The 11,335-nt window shown below is 34.8% G+C and overlaps 2 protein-coding genes across 3 annotated transcripts; one reads left to right on the top strand and one right to left on the bottom strand.

The window, feature by feature from the left end:
- Positions 1-5,584, top strand: LOC107622887. 2 transcript variants are annotated; one of them, XM_016324955.2, is made up of 11 exons: positions 1-344; positions 609-837; positions 1,234-1,381; positions 1,596-1,694; positions 1,931-2,088; positions 2,640-2,805; positions 3,297-3,433; positions 3,534-4,221; positions 4,371-4,483; positions 4,699-4,954; positions 5,075-5,584. In XM_016324955.2, the coding sequence occupies exons 1-11, from the start codon at positions 161-163 to the stop codon at positions 5,372-5,374; spliced, it is 2,478 nt and encodes an 825-aa protein (XP_016180441.1). In that variant the 5' UTR covers positions 1-160; the 3' UTR covers positions 5,375-5,584. The 2 variants fall into 2 exon arrangements, with proteins under 2 accessions (XP_016180441.1, XP_016180442.1); XM_016324956.2 differs by lacking the exon at positions 1-344 and having other exon boundaries at positions 696-837; positions 1,227-1,381.
- LOC107622889 (pathogenesis-related protein 5) lies at positions 5,439-7,222 on the bottom strand. Its single transcript, XM_016324957.2, has 3 exons — positions 6,918-7,222; positions 5,990-6,659; positions 5,439-5,902 (listed from the first exon to the last, which is right to left on the bottom strand). The coding sequence occupies exons 1-3, from the start codon at positions 6,976-6,978 to the stop codon at positions 5,764-5,766; spliced, it is 870 nt and encodes a 289-aa protein (XP_016180443.1). The 5' UTR covers positions 6,979-7,222; the 3' UTR covers positions 5,439-5,763.

The following is an 11,335-nucleotide window of genomic DNA, read 5'->3' as shown; positions in this document are numbered from 1 at the left end:
GCATACGTTTCTCTTTCTTTCTTGATTTCTTCCATTTTAGATACTAATCACTTCCCTTTCCCTTTCCTCTTTTGATCCATCATTTCGTCTTCAGCTTCAGCTATGAATTATCAGCTCCAAGTTTGAAACTTGAACTTCAAACACACTTCACTCATGAAGAATGGGGCCAAAGCTTCCATTGACCCACTTCAGAATAACACCCACTTATCTTGTTTTTTCATCCCGCAAAGATTTCCATGGATACCATAAGTATTCCCCAAGAATATTCTCAGAGCAGAGATTTCCCTTCAAGTTCACGCCTCAGTCTTTGGGGGATAAACTCAAGCTCAATGACATAACTCCCAGTATGTTCTCTTTCAAACTCTTTTTCAATTTACTTCTTTGTATCAGTTTCTATTATACGTTTGCCTTTTGTTTCATTAAGATATGTTGTTAATTTCTGTGTAAATTTGAAATTGCTGATATTGATGCTAAGGAATTTGATTTCCCTCATATTTTGAAGTCTTGAAGAAGTGTTGGTGTGTGTTGTAGTTATTTATCTTTAGTTTTTTGGTCTCCTCATTGTGAATTTGCCTTTGAACTTTTAAATTTCCATTTCTTCTTCATAGATTCTATACAAGAGAGGTTGAATGCATTGGTATCAAGGACCCAGAATTTCTTAAATGAAGTGGCTTCTCCCCTTGCAAAGCCTGGTCAAAATAGGAAGCCTTCTCATGAAAATGAACTCGGGTTTCAAGTAATGGAAGACATATTAATGGTAGAGGAGACAATAGAACGCAAAACCCGATATGGGGTTCTATCTCTAGCTGCTGTTATATGTATTGAGCAATTCAGCAGGTGAATACATTTGCATTCTTCTATCTATGTTGGTGACACTTTTCTATAATTGTGCTTTGGATTAATCAAATGGATCATATTTAAGAAATTCACGAGTCAAGACTAAGAAGTAGCGCTATATCATATATGCTTTTTGCTTATGCCATTGGAATGTACAATAAACATTAAAATGTTTTACTCCCAAAATTACAGTGAAAAAGAGGTCATTGGAGAAGACACTTACTTAATGTTTTCTTCAATATGAAAATATATGAGTGGCTTTTGAGCTAGCTATGATTTAAGTTATGACCTAGTTGAGGAATTTGTCTTTGTTTTCATATCTCTTAGTTTGCTTACTTAATACCTATAAGACTGATACAGAAATTATTATTTGACATGATGGAAATAAGATTGCAGGATGAATGGATTGACTGGGAAGAAGATGCAAAAAATTTTTGAAGCACTTGTCCCGGAATCTGTATGTGGTGATGCCCGTAACTTGGTTGAATACTGCTGCTTTAGATTCTTGTCAAGAGATGGTGCTAATATTCATCCTTCCCTTAAGGTTAGTCTCATCTTGTTCTTTGAAAGGTGTATTGGAAAATTTGTTCGGTTTCTGTTTTTAACAATATGTCGGGCTTAGCACCCACATGCAGACAGAAGTTTGTCAGGTTTCTTTTCCAATCAAATGAATTAATAAATCAAGTACTGTATGAACAAATTTATTCTTTTATGTTCTCTCAAGAACATGCTTGCTGCTTGTTGAAATTTTTGCACAGGATCCTGCATTCCAAAGGCTGATATTCATAACCATGCTTGCTTGGGAAAATCCTTACACCAATGACCTTTCCAACAACTCAGAGAAGGCTTCCTTACAGGTACAGTTCTTTCCTTTGCATGTAAATGTCCCTTTGAATTGTATGAAAGGAGGATAATCTTTTTCTTAGGGATCCCCTGTTTAGCTTTTCTTTTCAAACTAGTTGAACTTGTAAGAGTGGTGCATGGCTTATTGGAGAGAAAACTACTAAGTACATCTTTTATCTTTTCAGTTAGTTCTTTCATATTTCTGATGTAGAGTGCTCATTTTAGATGCATAATTTTGTGGGCTTTGCAGAGTAAACTTGTCACTGAAGAAGCTTTTGTTCGTATTGCTCCTGCAGTCTCTGGTGTGGTTGATCGACCTGTAGTGCATAATCTTTTTAAGGCTCTTGCTAAAGATCAATCTGGAATTTCTTTGAGCTCATGGCTGACTTACATTAATGAATTTATCAAGTAAGTTTGTCTTTTTCTCTCCCTTTTTCAATGATGTTGCATTCTTACAAAAAGGCATCCAAGCAAAGTTTGGAAAGAATAATTGGGATGCATGATTAGGGGATTAAAGTTTTCTACTGAAAACATCTTCTAAATAATCCAATTCCCATAAGAACAAAGTACGATGAATTATTAGCTCTTCGATTTTTTTTTTGGTTCACTTCTATTGAAGTATCTTTTGATATTTATTTGTGCTGCTTTAGACTTCTCTCCTTTGTGTCCTTTATCCAAATCTGCTGTGCTCAAGGTTAATGCAAGCTATTACTAAAAATAAACTAGGTTTCCTGGACCTTTATCCAGTTTCTCTTCTTTGATATAGTTCTGAGTTCTGCATTATGTGGTATACGATCATTTCTATAGGATAAAGATAAGCAAGTTCTGCTATTGTGTTGTAGTGTAAGAATAGTCTCATTATTTTACTTCTACATTGATTTGCTGGAGTGCTCTCAACTTCTATATAATGTCTGATATTACAGAACATCTCTGCTGACCTTGTACTAATATTATTGTAGAGTGCGTGAAGGAAAGAGGTCATATCAGATTCCAGAGTTCCCTCAAATTTTAGGGGAGAGAATTTTATGCATTGGTTCCAACAGTAAGCAACCTGTTCTGAAATGGGAGGGTAATATGGCATGGCCAGGCAAACTCACTCTTACTGATAAAGCAATATATTTTGAGGTACACAGTCTTTGCCACTTTCTCCACATACAAGACCCATTGATTTCTTCAGTATAATCACAATGACCTCTATGCCTAATTTATTTGTCTTGCTTAGTTTCAATTTGATTGATATGTTGTTTTGTTTGGCCGAAAGAAAAGTCTCTCTGGTCAAAGTAAGCTGATTATAAATAACAAGAGAAAAAAAGAAAGAGGGGGGGGGGGGGTGATTGGATTGTATTGTTGTGATATTGTATTGTTGTTGGATTTTTTTTCAACTAAGAAACACCTAAGGCTATTGGATTGTTAAAATTGTGCTTAAATTTTGCTAAAATAGTGATTAGCTGAAAATCTTATTAATCTTTATTGAAATTATGCTGAAAATTTTGCTAAAAGTTTGTTAGAACTTCTATTTGTTCATTATGAGTAGAAGGAGGGGTTTAGAATAGTTCCTCTGCAAGGAGAAAGGGATCATTATCTTTTTCTATTGATAACTTAAAATAAACGTTCAGGCAGTTGGCTTGCTGGGAGAGAAGAGAGCCATGAGAATGGATCTTACACATCAAGGATTAAAGGTAGAGAAGGCAAAGGTTGGGCCTTTAGGGTCTGCACTTTTTGACTCTGCTGTTTCCATTTCTTCTGTCTCAGAGTAAGTATGCTTTGTTCCATCGAGCATTGGATGCTACATTTTAAATTTTTAATATCATTGTCTTACAATAATTGATACTTCTACTTTATTTCATACTTAGGCCAAATAGCTGGATACTGGAATTCATTGACTTGGGAGGTGAAATGAGGAGAGATGTTTGGCATGCTTTGATAAGTGAAATTATAGCGTTACACAAGTTCACACATGAATATGGACCTGATGATTCTGACGAGTCATTGTTTCATGTATACGGGGCTCACAAAGGAAAGGAAAAAGCAACAACCAGTGCCATTAATGGTATAGCTAGACTCCAGGCGCTTCAATGTATGAGGAAGTTGCTTGAAGATCCCATCAAGCTTGTTCAGTTTTCTTATTTACGGAATGCTCCACATAGTGACCTCGTCCTTCAGACTTTAGCTGTTAACTATTGGGGAGGCCCACTGGTTACAGGATTTGTGAATACCCGCAATCAGCCAGAGACTCAATCCTCTGAAGAAATGTCTGATGGCAGCAATAGCATCAACCATGTTTTTGACATAGATGGAAGTGTCTACTTACGGAAGTGGATGAAATCTCCATCTTGGGCATCTAGTAATTCCATTAATTTCTGGAAGAATACTTCAACCAAAGGCTTAATATTAAGTAAGAATCTTGTTGTGGCTGATATGTCGCTTATAGAAAGAGCAGCAGAAATAAGTAAACAGAAATACCGGGTTGAGGAGAAAACTCAAGCCACCATTGATGCTGCAACTCTACAAGGAATACCCAGCAATGTTGATCTCTTTAAGGTTTGGATGCTCAACTTAATTACTTCTCATATTATGAGTGGCATTTTAGTTCACTATACATATAGTTTTGAGCAATTACATAATTCTTCATTAGCATAATAATTGTGCCTGGACTAAGTCTGCATGAGATTGGTCTTGATCATCTGCAGGAGCTATTTTTCCCCTTCACTCTAACTGTCAGAAACTTTGAAAAGCTCAGGCGCTGGGAGGAGCCACCATTGACAGTTGCATTTCTCTCTCTTACCTATACAATAATCTTTAGGTAAATTCACTCCTCAATTTACTTTCTCTGCTATTAATGATTGTTGCTTTCTAAAGGACATTTGTCTATGATCACATGGTGTGCTAAACTGATAATTATTTGGTAGCTTCCAGATTTGGATTTCTGTTTGACGCATTTAGTTGCTTACATTTTACGTATTTCTGGAAGGTGGAAACCTTATTTTAGATGAGCTAATGTGTTTTTGTCTTCTGCAGAAACTTGCTGTCATATGTGTTCCCCATGATGCTGATGATTTTGGCAGTTGGAATGTTGACAATTAGGGGCCTTAAGGAGCAAGGTCGCCTTGGACGATCGTTCGGTAAAGTAACAATACGTGATCAGCCACCTTCCAATACAATACAGAAGATTATTGCTGTAAAAGATGCGATGCGTGATGTTGAAAATTTCTTACAGCAAGTGAATGTTGCACTTCTCAAAATACGTTCTGTTTTCCTCTCTGGCCATCCACAGGTATAGTTATGTGCTTTCAAAGTAGATCTTGGATTTTTTATTTCGGCGATATTTTCATATTATCCTTGCTCTTTGCTCCTTGTTTTAATGTATGTTTAATTTGATTTGCTTCCTTCTCAGATAACCACTGAGGTTGCACTAGTCCTGTTAGCTTCTGCAACTGCTCTTCTTGTTGTGCCATTCAAGTACATCCTTTCTTTTCTTCTCTTTGACTTGTTCACGCGGGAGCTTGAGTTTCGGAGAGAAATGGTTAGGAAATTCATGAAGTTTTTAAGGGAGCGTTGGAATGCAGTGCCGGCTGCCCCAGTATCGGTTTTACCATACGAAAATGAAGAATCAAGATCACAGATTTACTTAAAGGAGAGCAATGACCAATCAAAATCACAAGAAAATAATATCAGTGGTAAGTCCAGTAGATAGTATCACTAGTTTCCTGGCTGCCTAAGGAAAATGTGAAGATGTAAATTTTGTTTGATTTTTTTGTAAAGAAAAATAGAAAGTTTGTGTGCTAGCTTAGTTATATTTTGGATTTGCTACATAAAATGCTTGAGTTGGATAGTACTCTTTTTTAACTTGTGTTTCATAGGATTGAAGAAATCAATAATATATGGTTTATTACAATTGAGGATTCTACTGATGTTCTCAACAAAAGTGAATGAAACAACAAAACAAAGAAACATTGATTTACAGTTATGGTATACTAAAAAAGATAGTTGAATCTCTAGTCAATTCCAACCGGTGAAAAGGTTATGTTGTTGTTATAATCATATCTGCCACATAAATTACTGCATGACCTTTTTATCCATTCGCTAAGATAAGCATAACTTGGACACATATGCCACTAAGAGCAAGAAGACCCACCACCAATCTGGTTTTGTCTTAAAGCCTTTTGAATTTGAGCCATTGCATAAAAGCTGCTTGCCATGATAAGAACACACGGTTTGATTCCTGCATCAAAGGATATTAGCAACAATTATAAGAATATAGGATCATGGTAACTTGTAAGATGACAATAAGTGTCAAGAATAAGAATACCTTGATCCACAGAATGTGACAATGAAATCTGCTCCAGTGCATGTCATAACACTGGTTGGGTCATCACGTGCAAAACTATAAGCTACAGGGCACACTTGTTTGAAAATCTTGGAGTAGTTTGAAGAAGAACACATAGCAGGGTCCTCATATATGCCTCTGCAGCAATACTCATCAGTGTTGAAGACATCACAGGCGCTCCTACAAGCAATGACTTTGTCGTTTTTCTTCACCGTCAGCTGCGAAGGACAGTTATTCCTCAAGTCGCCGTCGCAGCCAGCAGTGCTGCAATTCCCAGAGCCATTCACAGCTTTCACTGCAATAGGCAAGTTGAAGCCGTCAACAAGGCTAACATCATAGAAATCAGGTTTACCATCACCGAGTGTGAACTCTGCTATGGTGGAAGGTGGGGTTCCTGGGCCGGTGCAGTTTATATTGCCGCCGCAGCCACCTGTTTGGCAATCACCATTGCCGTTCTTGTCGAAATCACATCCTGTTCTTGCCCATATCCTGCCACTCCATCCGGCCGGTGCGGTGTACACTGCTGATTGCCCTGGTTTCAGTGTGAAGCCATCACCACTAAAGTTCTCACTTGGTGTAATCCCTGGCCATACTGTTTCCTTGCAGTAATTCACTATGGTCACTGATTTACTGCTTCCACCAAGTTCTGGTGCTGCAACATCAAATTACAAGCTATTGAACAAAAATAACTTCCAATATAAGACGAAATGAGTACACAAAATATTTGCATTGAAGTTTTACATAAAATAAATGGATCAAGAAATATATTCAATTGAAAATTGAGAAACATTTTGTAGTAGGAACCTATATATAGAGGCATCAAGCAAAAGGTGTAGCACTAAATGCTATATTTGCTCTGCATGGCTAAGGTTGGTGACACAACAAAAAGGCTCAAGTATGAAAAGTTTACCGGATGCAATGACAAGGAAGATGAAAGTGAGTTTGAGAACTGCACTATAAGGATTAGCCATCCAATGACACTCTTATAGCAGTAATTAGTGTCTCTAATTACGTGACATTTGATCAAGTGATGAAGAGTTGTGTTATTTATGAGTATGCTGTAAAGAGAGGAGTTGAAGAATACGTGAGGAATGTGAACACTAACAACCGAGAAAAGCTTCCTTGCTTAGGAGATAAATCAAAGGATACCTTGCTCATCAATGTCATGCTCATGTCCTAAGATTCATTTATTCTTTCACTTTTTTCCCTCTTTTAACTTATTTCTCAAACTTTTCTTCTTCTCCTCTTGTTTTGAAGTGCTTTACAAGATTCACCCAAAATAACAGGATATTTTAACTCTCTGTAAGAATTCCAGTATTACTGCTTTAATTTACTCTCAGCCAAATATGTATTTAACTTCTTTTGAATTAAGCTTAAATGAGATTTACTCTAAATTCTAAATGATAAAATTAAAATTACCTGAGAACTATTTTTATAAAAGAGCATATTCTAACATTTAATAGTAAATATTATGCATAAATTGTTAATTTTTTTTGCGTCGCAGTGTTAATATGACAATTTTAAACCTATGAAAGAGACATTTTTAGAATGAGTAAATAGTTAAATTAGTCCCTGAAAAATCACTCGTTTTTCAAATTGATTTCTAAAAGATTTTTTTTAATCAAATTCGTCCTTTAAAGATTTTAAATTAGTCATATTACTCATTCCCTCATTTTGTTCTAATCATGTTAATAGTTAACTAAGACTTCTAAGTGTGTGTTGGAGTGTCATTTAACGTGTCACATTAGCAAAGTTTTACACCATCAACAAACAAAGTCACGGAAGGACTAATATAAATAATTTAAAATATTTAAAGAACGAATTTGATTAAAAAATTTTTTTAGAAACTAATTGAAAAAAACTAGTAATCTTTCAAGGATTAATTTAACTATTTACTCTTTTCAGAATATATTAATTATTTTGATGGCTAGTTAATTATAAAAAGTTTCCACTCTCATACATATTTAAAAGCTACATAGAACACCGAATGAAGGAAAACAAAGGAAAAAAAAGAAAGAAAAAGAAAAGGCCTACCATGATATTTTACACACTCTTTGTATGTGAGTAACGACTTTATAAAAACTGTCCTATATTTTTAAGAGTGATTATCATTTAGAAAAATAATATATAGAGATAATCATAGATGTGTTAGATATTTTATAAAATCAATAATTTGTGTACCTCTAGTCATTGTCAATAAATTTTTTTATTTAATTTAAAAACTTTTAATTCTTGAATCATAAACTCAGATAGAATCAAAGTGTGTTTGTTTATTATTATGTAATCAGAATTGAGGACCCAAATTTTATAAAATTTATAAATAATCGTGTTCTTTTTATCAAAGAATAGACCAACTGCCAATATAATTAATTAATAATTACGACACCACTCAAATTAATTTCTATATTAACAAATTGGACCATAATTAGAATAAAAATTCTAACATTCTCCCACTTGGTCCAATATCTGTTACGTATAGTTTGTAATTACATACTATGCTTAAACAATTAAGACAAATTATATGAATCATAGCGATAGGTTCTCATTAATCGAGTATTACCTTCTATGTATTACAATGTAACATCTCCTAAGTGAATAAACTCTTTATGTGGTATTTCTGTAGGAATATGCACAATACTTATTCTAGGTCCTTCACTGAATTTTATTTGTCATTCTCAATTATGTATGCGCATATATATTAATCAATGAGAAACAAACAATAATAAGAATTTCATATCCAAATATATCATATAATATAAAATAAGTCATATAAGTGACGTTATAGAATATAAACTCATACTAGTAACATGATCCTTAAACAATCCTGGTGGCATGCCTTTTGTCAAAGGATCAGCTATCATCTGTTTAGTACTAATATGCTCTATCTGTACCTCATTAGACCTAACTTGGTCTTTAATGGCTAAGTACTTAATATTGATGTGCTTACTTCGACTACTACTTCTATTATTCTTAGCCATAAATACAGCAGCTGAATTGTCACAATATATTCTCAATGGCCTAGAGATACAATCCATAATCTTAAACCCAGAGATGAAATTCTTTAACCAAATACATTGTGATGTAGCCTCAAAACAAGCAATAAACTCGGCTTCTATGGTAGAAGCGGATACAAGTGATTATTTTGCACTCTTCCAAGATACTACTCTATCAGCATGCATAAAGATGTATCCTGACGTTGACTTCCTAGAATCAACACATTCCACCAAGTCTGAATCTGAGTATCTAACAATTTTCAAATTGTCGGTTCGTCTATATGTAAACATGAAGTCCTTGGTTCCTTGAAGGTACCTTAAGACCTTCTTTGTAACTCTCCCATGGATAATTCCTGGATTACTTTGATATCTTCCTAACATGCTAACAGCAAAAGCAATGTCAGGTCTTGTACAGACCTGAGCATACATTAAGCTTCCAACGGCTGAAGCATAAGAAATATTTTGTATCTGTTTCTTTTCAAGTTCATTTTTGGGACATTGATCTAAGCAGAATTTGTCACCTTTCACAATAGGTGCAACACTTGGTGAACAATTTTGCATTTTAAACCTCTCAAGAATTTTATTAATATAGGCTTCTTGAGATAAACCTAAAATTCCTTTATGTTTATCTCTATGAATCTTTATGCCAATGACATAAGATGCGTCACCCATATCTTTCATATCAAAATGTCTAAAGAGAAATTGTTTCACTTCATGTAACAATCCTAAATTATTTGTTGCAAGCAAAATATCATCTACATATAAGATGAGAAACATGATCTTACTCCCACTAACCTTATGATATATACATTGATAAGAAATATTCTCAATGAACCCAAACGAAAAAATCACATTGTGAAACTTCAAATACCACTGTCGGGAAGCCTGCTTAAGACTATACATTACTCTCTTAAGCTTGCAAACTAACTCCTTACCAGCACTTGAGACAAACCCTTTGGGTTGTCTCATATAGACCTCTTCTTCCAAATCTCCATTAAGGAATGCCATTTTCACATCCATTTGATGCAATTCTATGTTAAAGTGTGCTACCAATGCCATAATGATGCGGAAAGAGTCTTTCTTTGAAACAGGAGAAAAGGTTTTATAGTCAACTCCTTCCCTTTGAGTAAATCTTTTGACAAGTCGAGTCTTGTAGCGCTCAATATTGCCTGATGAATCCTTCTTGGTTTTAAATACCCATTTACAGCCAATGCCTTTTTCCCATCAGGCAATTCTACAAGATCCCAAACTTGGTTATCCGCCATAGAATTCATTTCATCCTTCATAACATCTAGCCATAAATTGGAATTACGACTTTTCATTGCTTGTGAAAACATCTTTGGGTCATTTTCATCACAAACATTGTAGTCAGACTCAGCAAGATATACTACATAGTCACTAGAAATTGTAGGCTTTCTTATTCTTGTTGATCTTCTTAATGTTGCATCATCAACCTCTTGTAAAGGTAGTGGCATAACAGGTTCTCCCTCTTCTTAAAGTTACTCTTGAGCAATATGTTTTTGAACAACATTTTTATTACGAAGAGTTTGATCCTCCACCATATGATATACTTGAACATTATCTTCATGATGTGGAACATCAGTAATAGGTTATTCTACATTGACTCTATCTGTATGGGCATTGTATTGAACAATCATTCTTGTACATGAAGAGATTTGACAAACATTATCATTCTCAACAATTTTAAGAGGATGATTTCTCACACTTTTCACATCATGCTCTAAAAATCTTGAATTTCTAGATTCAACTATTTTACTTGAATGGAAGGGATAATAAAATCTGTAACCCTTAGACTTTTCTGCATAGCCGATAAAATAGGCACTTATCGTCCTTGGGTCCAACTTCCTTTCTTGTGGATTATAAACCCGAACTTAAACCTTTCTTAGCTCAAATGGAGTTTTAGAAACTGCCTTTGTTGAAACTCTATTTAATATATACGCAGCTATCTTAAGGGCTTCACTCCACAAGGATAAAGGAAGATTGGAGTTGCTAAGCATACTCCTCACCATATCTACCAAAATCATATTTCTTCTTTCAGCTACACCATTTTGATCTGGTGTGCTAGGCATGGTGTATTGTGCCACAATACTATGCTCTTGAAGATACTTTGCAAATGGACCAGGTGCTTGTCTACTTCCAATATATCTCCCATAGAATTCTCCACCTCTATCTGATCTCACGATCTTAATTTTCTTTTCGCATTGTTTATCTACTTCAGCTTTATAAACTTTAAAAGTGTCTAATGCCTCATATTTATTATGAAGCATATATAGATACATATATCGTGAATAATTATCAATAAAGGAGATACAGT

The sequence above is a fragment of the Arachis ipaensis genome, chromosome B10 (genome assembly GCF_000816755.2).
Source record: "Arachis ipaensis cultivar K30076 chromosome B10, Araip1.1, whole genome shotgun sequence".
NCBI lineage: Eukaryota > Viridiplantae > Streptophyta > Magnoliopsida > Fabales > Fabaceae > Arachis > Arachis ipaensis.
This window is presented reverse-complemented; position numbering and strand designations above follow the sequence as displayed.

What these genes read in the sequence shown, in the direction of transcription:
- LOC107622887 (XM_016324955.2), top strand. Translation starts at nt 161, where the DNA reads ATGGGGCCAAAGCTTCCATTGACCCACTTCAGAATAACACCCACTTAT. An exon ending in TGTATTGAGCAATTCAGCAG is followed by an intron (nt 838 to 1,233) that starts GTGAATACATTT and finishes ATAAGATTGCAG; the next exon opens with GATGAATGGATTGACTGGGA. An exon ending in GCAATGTTGATCTCTTTAAG is followed by an intron (nt 4,222 to 4,370) that starts GTTTGGATGCTC and finishes GATCATCTGCAG; the next exon opens with GAGCTATTTTTCCCCTTCAC.
- LOC107622889 (XM_016324957.2), bottom strand. Translation starts at nt 6,978, where the DNA reads ATGGCTAATCCTTATAGTGCAGTTCTCAAACTCACTTTCATCTTCCTT. An exon ending in CTTCCTTGTCATTGCATCCG is followed by an intron (nt 6,660 to 6,917) that starts GTAAACTTTTCA and finishes TTGATGTTGCAG; the next exon opens with CACCAGAACTTGGTGGAAGC. An exon ending in GTCACATTCTGTGGATCAAG is followed by an intron (nt 5,903 to 5,989) that starts GTATTCTTATTC and finishes CCTTTGATGCAG; the next exon opens with GAATCAAACCGTGTGTTCTT.